At 38.0% G+C, this 14622-nt stretch overlaps 1 protein-coding gene across 3 annotated transcripts in view; it reads left to right on the top strand.

Annotated features, from left to right (window-relative positions):
* Window positions 1–14622, top strand: part of nphp4 (nephronophthisis 4) — a 169421-nt gene that overhangs the window by 101219 nt on the left and 53580 nt on the right. For 2 of the 3 annotated variants that reach the window (XM_047799912.1, XM_047799915.1), the window contains 3 exons: window positions 3277–3411; window positions 8061–8212; window positions 13008–13199. In XM_047799912.1, the coding sequence (XP_047655868.1) occupies window positions 3277–3411; window positions 8061–8212; window positions 13008–13199 (479 nt within the window). The remainder of the gene's footprint in view (window positions 1–3276; window positions 3412–8060; window positions 8213–13007; window positions 13200–14622) is intronic. The other variant, XM_047799914.1, reaches the window with a different exon arrangement.

Here is a 14622-nt window from a genome sequence, read left to right as displayed (position 1 = left end):
TCTCCTCCATTGTGCCTTTGCTAATCTAAAATCTTGTTTTCTGTTATCATGCCTGTTCCACTTGTAGCACACAATTGCTCTATATAGTTGTGGCAATATCAGGTACAATGATAGAGATAATTTAACATATGTCAATCAAAAAAAAAAAAGTCTTTCATTCTCTGTGTGAATTTACCTGTGCCAAATTAAGGGTATCATTTCTCTTTGCTGCTGCTGCTGTCTTATGTTAAACCCTAGGTTTCTTTGTGTCATTGTGCCTGTGCCAATCTAACCGTATCAGAACGGTGCATTTATTTGGCTGGAAGGAGAAAATGTGTTCAGTCTGTTCTTTCTTCTCCAGCTATGTCTGCCATATCTGGGGAAAAAAGCAGAACAGATGTCTGCAAACTTGTAAAAGAGCCACACTTATATTCCTCTCCTGCATTGATACTGGCAAGGAGCTAATTTTGTAAAAAAAAAAAAAAAAAAAAAACTTAATACATGGCCATGTGGTTGAGTTAAATGTTTTTTCGCAACTCTTTTTTTAGTGTGTGTGTGTGTGTGTTCGCAAGAAAAGCTAAAATGTGTTTGTGTCTCAGATTGACGTTGGCTGTCTAGACCGTACCAGAGCACTGTTGATTGATAAGCCTCTCTCACCTTTCTTTCTCTATTTTACTCTCCCATAATAACACTGGGCTCTCCAGCTCACTCATCTGTTCATCACAAACCAGAGTGGCAGAGGATCACCTCTCCTCTCATCAGTGTGAAATCTGCCTTATAACAAGTTCCCACCGTCCCTCATTATCATTTCAGAGCAATGAGACATGACCGGCTCAGGCATTTTAACATTGGTCCTCGATGTCGGGGTTCAGCTTAAACATTCACAAAGCAAATCTGATTTCAGACTAGGTGTTCAAGAAGTGTGAAATTGTCCCTTATTAATAGCTAAAGTTCACCTAGGTTGTTGTTGATTTTTTTTTTTTTTAATACAATTCTTCCATCATCTTGGCAGCGTTCCAGGCAATTTCTCCAATATTGATTTGAATATTTTAAGCATTCAGGATAGTGAGTGCACTGCAAACAGAGGCAGACTTGCGATTATTGACAGCCATACTTTTTATTCTACCCTTGTACTATAGTGTTGGCAGCCTCTCAGCAGTTCACATGTTATCTGTCTCTCTCATATGCTCTTGTTTCCTAGTACCTTTTTTTTTTTTCTTTACTCGGTCCTGCTTTTTTTATGTATATTTTAAATATATTTTTATTCCTGTATTTAATATATTATTTCTTTCTGTTCTGTTGCTTTTATCCTTTCTCTGATTTCTTTTTTTTTAAGTAGTCAAATGGCGTTTTAGGTTTTGATAATATTGATTTATTCTCACTGAGTAGTAGACTTTGATTATTAAAGAAAACAAAACAAAACAAAACAAAAAAGCACTCAGGAAGAGGGGGAAAAAAAAACAGCAGCGCTGGAATAATTCACAGCAATTTGTCTGCAGCCTCAGTTAACTATCCTACAATCTTGTGCTTTCTCTGTTCTTCACTTTGCTTGACCTAGACGGATGTTGTGTTCTTTCAGGTTGTGTGTGTGTGTGTGTGTGTGTGTGTGTGTGTGTGTGTGTGTGTGTGTGTGTGTGTGTGTGTGTGTGTGTGTGTGTGTGTGTGTGTGTGTGTGTGTGTGTGTGTGTGTGTGTGTAAACGGCACCACAACGTAGCGATAATAGTGGACAGATTGTGATAAGGGATTAGCTGTTTTCAATCCATCATTGTGGGAAGTGCCAGAGCCTTGCTGGGTTGTGATTAACCAAACTGCTCTGAGAAATTCACAAGTGACTCTGGAGTTTCAGGATTAGAGCAACATTGCAGAATTTAAATAGATTTGTATTACATGTTAAAATGTGAACATATTACTCAGCTATTAATCTTAAAGGTAAAGACGTGACACAAGATCAATTTACAAAATGGGGAACTATAATGGATTAAATTAAATGAAAAACATAAAGACATTTAATACATTGTGTGCATTATATGCATTTTATTGTTTATTGTAATATAAAGGTCTCTGTTTGACATATATACTGTATATCTTTATAACTGTGCTTGTGTTTTCCTAATTCTAAACACATTTGATTTCTTAACAAATACCAGGCTTTATTATACAATTATCAATTACAATTACATTAAACATATTTTTTTTTTACTTACGGCTATAAATAAGCATTTTCCCCCCTTTTAAAGCTCTTACTAGTAATAATAAGACATAAACATGCACCTTGAAACCAGAAAGCAGAACCCCGACAACGTAGGCAAACACAAAGGAAATAACCCCTGTCCTCTGAAGCTTGGAGTTCTCTGTAGCACTAGTTGTGTTTTTGAGTCTTCTGAATATGAACTTATCAATGGTTATTTATTTTTCTTTTCTTCTATATTGACCTAGACATTGTCCTGAGACTCCACTATGACTAAACAAAATGGGCAGAAATTCTAAAGAATGTAAAAAAATTATATTTCAGCAGAAAAAAAAAAGCTGAAATCACCAGAGTGGAATTTTATACCTCCAGAGAGTCATTGCTTAATACACAGTCCTCCACTCCAGCTCACTTCGGCCATGCAATAATGAAACTGGCCCGTACCCATGGAGCTGAGCCAGTTTCATTATTACACTGCCACATTCACCTACTCTTTGTATTTATTTTTATAACAGAGAGGAAGAGAAAAAAAATGATAAAAGTACCACAGGGATCTGAATATATATCTATTTGACCATCTCGGTAACCTTTGCTTTATTGGACTGCTCTCTAAAGAAGTGCAGTTTTGAAATGTGATTTTGCTGATGTGGGGTGTGCCGTGGCCCCCCGGCTCCAAAAAGGAAAAACTCGACTACCGAAACTCGCTGCGTGAAACTCGCAAAAGGCTTCTGTACGGATTCCGTTTGATCTGCATTATTCATTATATTAATGACCCCATTAAGATGCTGAAGCTGATGACTGTATCAGTGCACAGCCGTGTGGGTGTGCAGAGGAGGTTGTGTCTTTATAAAAGCTTATCTTTTTTGTTAATAGACACATTATGGAAGAGGAGGATAGCAAAATAAAAAAAAAACAGAGTTACTAAAAGGGAAATAACTTGCTAATAAAAAGAAGAAAGAAAAAAAACGTTCCCTCTTTGCTGTATTTGGACATTTTCGTAATGCCAAGTGCAGATGCTCACTATGGTTTATATGCTCGTGGCTGTTGTTCATGGAATAAACGTGTGTTTGTCACATATGTTAATTCTGTCTTTCTGTCATTCTCTCAGCTCTCGCTCTCTCAGCTGGCTGTGCCTTCGCACTTCCCAACTCGGAGCCACACGGCAGGGTCGCCATGGCAACAGCAGCTTCCCGCTCCACTCGCTCTCTCCCCGATGCCGTCGGCCCACCAGCTGTCACACGTCGTAAGATTCCCTCCCACACACTCGTGCAACAACACACAAAACATACATAAAAAGAACAAAGTGTACACTAACGCTCGTACACAAACGCACAGGAAGCTGGTGTGTTACACTATAGCACTACACTGCAGCAACATATACAAGTCCTAACAGACTGAAAGTCTTACACATCCATATTAGTATGTACAAGCACAGATCTTGGCAGAGAACAATTTCTACACTCATATTCTTTCTGTTCCACTCAGATCTATAGGCATATCTGTCTCAAAGTAGAGTGTCTTCATTATAATTTTCCTTTGGCTCGTTCTTTTCGTTCCTTTTATGGGGAGATGAGTCTGTCTACTACCACGTTTAATACTGATCGTAGGACTGCCATACAGCTGCTTTACAGAAGTCTTGGGCTAATGAGACCCCTAATGAGAAATCCAAAGGTGGTGAAGACAAGGCGAAAGTCCCTGAGATGCCAGGAGGAGAAATTGTAACTTAAACCAAAAAACTTCAAACTTTCACTTTCAGCAATAAAACGAACCGAGAAAGTCTCTCGACGTTACAGAGAATGTATAAGAAGCTGCAGCAGTTGATTAGAGGATTTTGGCCTCCGAGGTTCTATGTGAGGGAACGGTGCCAAGTGCAGACATAAACGTAACCGTTTTGTGATGGCGAGACTCGATTAGCAGCCAAGAGTTGGCGAGTTGGTGAGTTGGTGAGTTGGCATTGACGACAATATAAAAAACTGCTAAAAGAAATCGGAGGTGATGCTAAAATATGAAACAAAAGTAAGCCTGCATTTTTTATCACCGTATTTAGTCTCAGGAAATTGTTAAAGCATGCACAGCAAAGTCTCAAGTTTTCAGATAACACCTAGAGTGCTAAATTTATTCCTGCAGTGTTTAATTCATGCTTTGCAAAGCTCTATTTCATTTGCTAGTAATTAAATTATGTTTAGCGGGATGTATGACTATGTCGACAGCTGGTGTTTAATACAAGGAGCTGTGCTGCATATGGTATTTCAGTCCTTACTAACAAACTAACTATAAAAAAAAAGAAAAAATTGCTATAGGTTTGTACTAAAATACAGTTGGTAGTAATGCTATAAGGCAGTGTGATGTGAAGTGTTTTATTCCTCTTAGACCACAGCTATTTTCCAGCACCAACGTCATACTTTTAGTTTTGTATCTGTATTCTGTACGACGTGGATCGTCTGCCATTTACGTCCCGAAAACATCAAAATGAGCTCTTTATTATTCCTCACAGTCACTTGCTGTTTTAATACAAAACAAATCGCTGTATTCTGACAAACTAGATTTGAGAATTCAGCTCTGCTTGGTTTAGAGTTGTACGTATAATTTAAACGTCTCAAGTGTGGACATGTAAAAAGGTTTCTTTGACATATTGATAGACATGTAAAAGACTAACTGATGAGAAAATATGTGTATAAAAATATACATTATATGTGTGTGTGTGTGTGTGTGTGTGTGTGTGTGTGTGTGTGTGTGTGTGTGTGTGTGTGTGTGTGTGTGTGTGTGTGTGTGTTTATACACACATTTTCTCATTAGTTAATAGTCTTTTACATGTTCTTTTACACTATGCCCGATTTTTCTTACTTTCCTGCAATTCTCTCTCTCTCTCTCTCTCTCTCTCTCCCTGTCTCTCTCTCTCCCTGTCTCTTCCTCTCTCTCCCTTTCTCTCTCCCTCTCTATCCCCCCTCTCTCTCCCTGTCTCTTCCTCTCTCTCCCTTTCTCTCTCCCTCTCTCTCTCTCTCTCTCTCTCTCTCTCTCTCTCTCTCTCTCTCTCTCTCTCTCTCTCTCTCTCTCTCTCTCTCTCTCTCCCTCTCTCTCCCTCTCTCTCTCTCTTTCTCTATCCCTCTCTCTCTCTCATGCTCTCTCTCTCTTTCTCTCTCTATCCCTCTCTCTCTCTCTCTTTCTCTCTCTCTCATCTTCCCATCCATTTCTCTCTACATCTCTTTCCAATACACCATTTTTCTCTAATTGATTTAAGGAGCTTTAATTTGTAACGGGTAGCAATACAAACACATAATCTGTCATAAACAAATACATAAATACATAAGCTGTCTGCGGGGCTCTGTGTGTCTTTGAGACCAATTATCATGATCTGTCTGGCTCAAAGACAGCAAAGGGGAAAAAGCTTCTGTTAAGCTGCCTGCAGTGTCGCGTTCAAACCTATCAAAGTCAAGGTCTTGTGACTGGACTTCTTTCAGGTGTGATGATTTATGACGTATCTGATAGGGTGCGATTTAATTGGATGATTCTGCTGAATCTGCTCGCATGTCATAACATACAAAAATAAATGCCTGCAAAGCTCAACAATCTGAATAAGTGTTGTAGAGAAGATCAGAACCAAATTTCTCCAACAATCTGAGCACTTGAAGGAGTTATGTTCTCAATCATAGGTTCTGCTGTTTTTCTCCATTTTGCTTCATTTCTGTAAATAAATAATGACATGCTGTAATATGTCATTTGTTGTTGTTTATCTGTTTACCTAAATTTAAGACCTGATAAGGATCTGCTGGTTTTTAGGTCTGCGTCTAGGTCAAGGCCTGATATGTAAAACCATAGAATTCCAGAGGGTGTACTTTCTTTTTCACATGGATGTATTTACATTTACATTTACGGTATTTGGCAGACTTCCATTTATCTTATTTATACAGCTGAGCAATTGAGGGTTAAGGGCCTTGCTCTGGGGCCCAGCAGTGGCAGCTTGGTGGACCTGGGATTCGAACTCACAACCTTTCAGTCAGTACTACTGTACAACACCACTCAGCTACTATATCCCCTATTTTTAATATCTGCGTTCCACGCAAATCAGCTAGCGAGTAGTTATGAACACATTATATGAATTATTTGTACACACCAGTTGTCTGCTGTTTCTCTTTTTTAACTGCTTCACTTCAGTCACTGACTTTTATATCAATGCATCAGTTCAAACATCCGGTCATTGCATACTTATAGCTGAGGTAAGGTGTGTGTGCGTGCGTCCATGTGTGCGAGCATGCGAGCGTGTGTGTGTTTGTGTGTTGTTTGTGTGTTTGTGTGTGTGTGAATGTGTGTGAATGTGTGTGAATGTGTTTGAAATCCCGCCCAGTTTGAACCAGTGCTGGTTGATTATGGATATCATTTGAACTGACTTTCAGGGTGACTCACAGTAAAAGCCCAAAATGTTTTTTTTTTACTAGATTTTTCAACAAATAGAGGGGAAAAAAGACATGTTAACCAAATTTAACCCAAATATCTTCTAAACAGTAGTAGTTTATTTAGTGGAAATGTGGAAAATGTGGAAATGTAGCTTTGTTCACATCTCAGCTCAGCCGTCGCTGGTGAAACAAATGTTATACAATACAATAAAGGCAAGGCAAGTTTATTTGTATAGCACATTTCGTACACAGAAGTCATTCAAAGTGCTTTACATAGAAATTAGAAAACAGTTTATAAAAGAGAAAAAAAAATATGAAAAATAAGAAACACACAATAAAATCATAACAAAAACAAATAAAGAAAATAAATGTGATTTTAATAAAAAAAAACAGTTTAAAATATGTTAAAAAGAATAAAACAGGAGTAAAAGTGATTTGGATAAAAAGTGCAGTCAGTGTGAAACAGCACAGCGCTCATTCAATAAATGCAGAGTTAAACAGATGTGTTTTTAATCTTGATTTAAAAGCGTCTACTGTTGAAGCACATCTGATCTCTTCTGGAAGCTGATTCCAGCTATAGGTGGCTTAATAACTAAATGCTGACGCACCTTGTTTTGAGTGAACCCTTGAAAAGAAACTATTTTTCTTTATATTTGCACACTGAAAGATTTTTATAAAACTAAACACTACAGGTTTTTCCAAAAAAAAAAACATAGAAACTAAATATTTAAATATTGTGATACCTTTATAAACTTTTTTTTTTTTTTTTGCCTGTCAGGTGCCAGGTTCCGAAACAGATATGGTATAAACAGTCTTTGGTAATTGCTGAACACATGAACATGTGAGTCAATGTTGTGATGAAGTTGCAGGTTTTTTTAATTCTGTAAACCTCCAGTTTATTCATTTACAAATTTTAGTTAAAATGGATCAATTAATCGAGGAACCTTTAAAACATTTGGGTAATTTGGTTGGTGTGTGTGTGTGTGTGTGTGTGTGTGTGTGTGTGTGTGTGTGTGTGTGTGTGTGTGTGTGTGTGTGTGTGTGTGTGTGTGTGTGTGTGTGTGTGTGTGGCCTCAGTGTAGTCAGCAGGGGTCACGCACTTCTACACACTCTAAGACCTAGGTTCCTTGAGGTTTTAAAAATACACACAAACACACCTCAGGATGTGCTTTATAAATAAATGACTTGCTCACTTACACACACTCACACAGGATGCTTCTGCTGTTTGTGGAGCGTTCGAGCAGAAGGGTTCAGACCCGTAATCTCAAGGTGTCGGAGCACTTCTGTTTACTTCTGCACTTCTGGAAGTTTTCAGCTGGCCTTTGTACTTCTGCAAGCCTCTCTGGATATCATGCAGACCTTTTTAATAATCCCTGTTTTTGAACATTATTCACCTGAAACAAAATTTTCATGAACTGTGTTTTGCTTTCACATAATTACTTGCTCTGCATGAAGGGATGTGGTATTAATTTGTGTGTGTGTGTGTGTGTGTGTGTGTCAGGTACATTCACCTGTAGGCATAGCCCACCTTGAAGTCAGTGCGATGGAGAGAGAGGGAATGAGGGATGCCCCAGAGGAAGAGTGTGATCTACATGAACTGACCTTCACCCCTGTCCATGCTCCTGTCATCACAATGGGAACACACACAACTGGGTTTGTATCTCACACTCACACGGACACACACGCATACATGCACACACTCAGATTTTTCCTCATAACTTTAGAACCAATTCATTTAGTAACACGGTATCTTTGCTGTAGTTCCATGCAGACAATTATTCTAATGCAATGCCAGTGCTGTGCGGCTTAATATATTTTATATTATTTGTAGGGAAAAAAAAATGTTTATTTGTTCAGAATGAGGAACAGCACTGAAAATGAGTCCGAAAGGAATCAGAAAGCTGTACGGAAATTACATTCATTTCCAGATAAACTTCTAGTGTTTTAAAATCTTAAGGCACATATTATACAGAGAGATTACGTTTACATAGACGATTGTATTTTATTGTTAAGGGCTTTCTGTTATTTCTGTTAATACTTAAAGAATACACGTCTAGCTTGTTTTAATGTGTGGTGAGAGACATGAGACAACTGTGTTAATTATGTGATTTTTGTAATCATACCCTGACTCCATAGCTGGGGTTAAAACACATGCAGACAATGCTAACTAAAAAAAAATACAGATTTAGAAAACATGGAAATCGAGGCTCAGTCAAGATACCGCTAGATATAGACATGGAACAGGCGAACACAGTCAGGTAAAAGCAGTGACAGGACAGGGCGGAAACAGGGCTATAGCAAAAGAAAACACACACACACACACACACACACACACACACTGTTTTCCTTGCCTTGAAAACTGTTGTGTGAAGTGTGAATTTATACACATTCTTTATATATTTGCTGCATTGTCTGCATTATATTACAAATTTCTGTTCACATTTTTTCCTCTGTATAGAATAAAGTACCTCATAACACAACAAAGACTCTTTTATATATATATATATATATATATATATATATATATATATATATATATATATATATATATATATATATATATATATATATTCTCATTGCCCAGGAATTAGGGAAGTAAACAACATCCTATACAGAAGAGTACTGAATTATATAAATTTATTTTTTTATTATTATTATTTTTATTATTGGTTAGAGAGTCTGATTCTCAACCTTAAGGTTGTGGGTTCAAGTCTCGGACCGGCCACGACTGAGGTGCCCTTGAGTAAGGCATTGTGCTCTTTTCTTTAGCTTTTCTTGTGTTTTCTTAAAGGTCACATATTACTAGAACTACAATCGTGCCTTTAGAACCGTGTTCAAAACAAGGCGTGGAAATATGCGGCTAATAAGTAGTCTGCTTAACTTTGCAGAAAATTGTAGTGATCTACATGTTGTATTATTTCCTGCTTTGTATACAGCAAATTAAAAACCACTGATGGAAGAGTTGGCATAATGGCTTCAACCCAATAATTATATACAGCGAGTCCAGGAAATGATGCTATTGATCATTGCATACTTATTATACTGTTGACACGAACTCACTCATGCTCTTACACTAATGCACTGCTATTGAGCTGAAAGTCATAGTGTGTCTTTGTGTGCCGAGTGTGTGTGTGTGGGGGTGGGGGGTGGGGGGTGTTTTACGCTGTAGCGGTACTTGGGTTACTGCTGGAGGCTGTGCATGCTATTCATACTGCTGCTGTGTGTAAGCACGCCACATTTATCTGTATTCAGCGACCGCACTGGCAAACGAAGCTCACTTCTAGAAAAGAATCACTGTCATAAATCTCATATCGCACTTATTGCACACCATCACTGAGGCCAAAGGCATGTTTTACTCCTTCTCCAAATCTCTGGATCATCCCCTTTTTTTTTAAGAAAAAAAGAAGAAAAAAAAAGGCTTTTTTTTTTTCATTTGCTTGTGTGGAGGAGTTGATTTTAGCTGAGCAGGAAACCGAGTCTTTTCTAAATGCAATTGTGAAAAAGCTTCAGAAAATGCTCTGAGATCCTGTATACTAGATGCTGAATTCTTCCATACTGACATGCCAAACCCACACGCATACACATTTCAGCTCTCATTCAAAGTGCAACGCTGCATACTGACTAATGTGAAGAATGCGTCAATGTGAAGCGTACAACAATGCCATTGTTACTGTTTTTATTTGACTATATTCACACCGTGTTTTACTTTATTTCTACCCCAGGAGGATTGTTGTTGTTTATAGGAATGTTGAGTATGCTTTCAAATGTTTAAGTAGTTTGACGTTGTGCGTTTTAGACTCTCAGTGTGTTGGGTTTCATTTGTCAAAGGGAGAATTAGGAATGATTAGTGATCGATTTCAATTCTGGATAGATGGATGGATAGATAGATAGATAGATAGATAGATAGATAGATAGATAGATAGATAGATAGATAGATAGATAGATAGATAGATAGATAGATGGATGGATGGATGGATGGATGGATGGATGGATGGATGGATAGATGGATGGATGGATGGATGGATGGATGGATATATTCACACCATATTTTACTTTCAGACTCTCATTGTGTTGGGTTTCACTTGTCAAAGGGAGAATTAGGAATTATTATTGATCGATTTGAATTCTAGATAGATGGATGGATGGATGGATGGATGGATATATTCACACCATATTTTACTTATTTCTACCCCAGGAGGATTGTTGTCGTTCAGCTCTGGGTCATTTCTTTATTGAGTTACTATACTAATACTATAATTTTTCGATTAGTGCCTGGATACAACTTTGCAATTTGCAATGATCTTCTATTTGATGTAAAAACAAGTTTTTGTTCAAGAGCTAGAAACAAGTAATGAATAACAAAGTAAGAAACATAACAGTCTATGGGAGGTTTTCCACACTTTAAATAGTTGATGTTTCGCACTGTGCATTTCTAATCCCTGCTTTAACATTTTTAGTTGCACGTTCGTATAGTCGACGTCCATAACAACCATAACTACTACTTTAAATAAAGGTTTGTCTCCGTCAGGAAAACTGTCACCACATAAATTTTCAATGCGAATCCTTTCTTTTCTCTTTAGGTGTCTGGTGATCAGCATCTAGCTCCAACAATGTAACACAACATCTTTTCACACTGTACAGTACGTATTGACAATGCAGGGTTAACACAGCAAAAGTTAAAAACACTAACATTTTATACCCCCAGGTTAAAGCTGTGCTGTCTGAATTTACTAAATTTCTCATGGGCATGTAACAGCTTATACTACCGTCATTGTCGGTGTGCAATGTTCACCCTGGGGATTTCTTTCATTTATTTATCCCTCCCTTCATGAAAAATGCTACTAGCTACAAATAGTTCATTTCTAAAACAAAAATAAATTACACATCATTTTTTTTCCAACACCCGCAAGAGTCACTATCAAGTTCTTCTTTTCAAGTGTATATTCTAATGTAAATCTGCACACCTAGGTTGTATTTAATCAGTTTTTGTGCATCAGACAGTAAATGAGAACTTACTGCAGCTAAGAACTAAATTCGGTGTTGGGGATTTCTAAAAAGATCAGACTATATCAGTCATGTCATAGGATTTCTCCCAAGAATAATTTGAGTTACAATTTAAAAATAATCATTTTGATTGGTTGCTGATTTGCACTGGGGGCGGAGACAGTTTTTAGGATAGAAAAAAAAAAAAGGAAAGAACGATTTTATTTTTGGAAATTGAAACATTATATATACAGGTCTGTAAACACTTAGTCATCAACAACTGCACCTCTAAACAGACTAGAGGATCACTGACTGATTCGCCGATACATTTCAAGGCTTTAGAGCGTAGGTCAAATTCTACAGCTATTTGTGAAGTATAAAATATTCATTTTGCAATTAAACAAACAAAATTTGACTCCGTGCAACATATTGAAGTTTTGTTTGTTTGTTTGTTTGTTTTTTTCATTAGTAGACAACATTAATGCTATTCTCTGATTTACTCGATCAGCTCTGCATGCTCCGTCATCACTATTGATGATGAAAGTTCATTTGAGTCTTGGCACTATATGGTATGCTTGCTTGTTTATAATGCATCATGTAGCTCCAGCTCCACAGCATGGTGTAGCGGTTAGCAACGTTGCAGTCTCGTGGGTGGTGTGGCTGCGCTGGCCATCAATCACTTTGTTTGACAAAACATTATTATTTTAAAATGATGACTATTCACGTCGAGTCCATTTTGAGCACTGAGTGGGATCCAGTTTTACTTTGAAATTGTTTGCAGTGAGACAGATGTGAGTAATTCAGAACCCAAGCCTATATCTGCTCTGTTTTATTTTCCTCTACAGAACCACTTTGCTTTCCTGCATAGTGGTTTTCCATGCATGTCTGACACATTCATCTAACGCCTAGAAATCAAAGCTCCGACAGACAGGAGGAGTCTGATCATTATTTGAATGGAGATGGATTAGAAGCAGAAAGATGTTCTGGCCCTCGGGCTGTTTTCATTACTCTCGTGGGCCTCTCTTGGGCTTCTTCATGCTCACTTAAGTGCTGTGCTGGAATTGTTGAGGAGCTGTTATCTTGGTCTTGCTCGGATTTTCACTGCGGGAATGTTGGATATGCATTAAAATGTTTTGGTAGTTTGACGTTGTGCGTTTTAGACTCTTAGTGTGGTTGGTTTCACTTGTCAAAGGGAGAATTAGAAATGATTATTGATCAACTTGAATTCTGGATGGATGGATGGATGGATGCAATGCATGTGGATGATTCACCATGTATCCAGCTCGATGCATATTAAATCCAACGAAAACAAAACTCCTTATAGACAATGCTACTGCGTAACATATAGATTTATCTTGCAAGTAGATGCTTGTATTTTTTTATCTGGATCAATAAAGTATCTGTCTGTCTGTCTGTCTGTCTGTCTGTCTGTCTGTGTACCCGTCTACCTACCTAAACCCCACAGCTCTAGCAGGACGAGTTCTCGAGGTTTCCTCGCTCATCTCTTCTCTTCCCGCTTCCCTGAAATCCGTGACGAACTCAACCAAGTGGCTGAGCTTATGGACCCTGAGGAGCCGGTGAACTTTGACCCCCACAGAGAAGAGGCAGATCCATTGCAGGCCAATACACTCCTTCTCCAGTTCCTGGCTTTTAGCAGGTATGTGTAAATTAACACAACGTGAAATCTACAAGGCTTTGTGAAGTAGAGTTTTTATTATTATGTTGTAGAGGTATGCTGAGAATGTGGATGTTTTGCAAAATTGGTCATAATAAAAGTAAAAAGTTCCGAGACAGGAAGCAATAATGATTCTTGGTCATTGGTAATAAATCATCATTGGAATGATTTGCCATTTTACTTTGGAAAGAAGACAGAAACAGTCTCTATCTCTCCCTGTGAAGCAGGTGACACTTTGATTAAAGTTGTTCCTTTGACATCCAGATACAGATTCATCTCTCACCTGCCTGCTGAAGCATCAAGCAAAATGCCAAGCAGGAAAAAAAAATCGTTTAGGCTTTATATATTTAGGACGTGCTACTAATATTATTGCAAATGGCAGCTAATTTTTAAATTCTAATGTAAAAAAAAATGCTAGATGCTGTAGTGGTATCAGCAGTCGGTTTGATATCATGCACAAATATTTCAGCATGTCATGTGACTACACCGAGTGACATGCCCCCTAGCTCCCATCTCTAATAGAGGGATATCTTTCAGTCATTTTAATGATATTTCTGTTGCCTCTTATGAGTAGGAATGCTACCGACCCGGTCCTGGGTTCATCAGACGTGAACAGAAACTTAAGTTTTGAGTTTTTAGGTTCAAAATGAGGGCTTTTAGCTTTTCTCTTGTGGTGTTTGTTATTCAGGGGAAATGCGGTTTGACCCCAGAAGATCATAATGAGTCTGAAACATAAGCTTCAAAATGTCTAAATCAATAATGTAGCTCTGTCTGTGTGTGTGTGTATTTCTGTGTGTGTTCCTGTGTGGATGTGCGCGCTTGTGTGTGCTTTGACTTGTGTGTGCGTATTTGTGTGTGTTCATGTATGTTTGTGCTTGTGTGTGTTTCTGTGTTTTTGTGCATGCCTGATTGTGTGCGTGCGTATGTGCTTGTGTGTGCTTTGACTTGTGTGTGCATAGGTATTTGTGCATGTTTGTGCGAGCTTGTGTGTGCTATGGCTTGTCTGAACAATTGTATTTGTGTGTGTGAGTGCAAGCATGTGTGTGTGTGTAATCGTGTGTGTGTGTGTGTGTGTGTGTGTGTGTGTGTGTGCATGCGGTTTTGCTTTCATGTTATCATTATCATACGTCTTCTAGTCTGATTACAGTCCCGTGTAAATCTTCTGCCCCAGATAATCTTTGTATGCATTGACACATGTGTATTACATGGTTATTATCTCTTTATTACATTGTTTTTCTGGTACTGAGACTAGAACTCGGACAATCTGGAGCAATCCTTAGTGCTACAAAGTAGGCCTAGTCTCAGGTGGGTATGGTAGAGAACTAAAATATTCACAACTTCAAATTTTAGAGAGTGTGACAAGCTTTTTCCATTTCCCTCAGCCGTTTTTTTTTGTAAGTCTCCA

The sequence above is a fragment of the Tachysurus fulvidraco genome, chromosome 14, assembly GCF_022655615.1.
Source record: "Tachysurus fulvidraco isolate hzauxx_2018 chromosome 14, HZAU_PFXX_2.0, whole genome shotgun sequence".
Lineage (NCBI taxonomy): Eukaryota > Metazoa > Chordata > Actinopteri > Siluriformes > Bagridae > Tachysurus > Tachysurus fulvidraco.
This window is presented reverse-complemented; position numbering and strand designations above follow the sequence as displayed.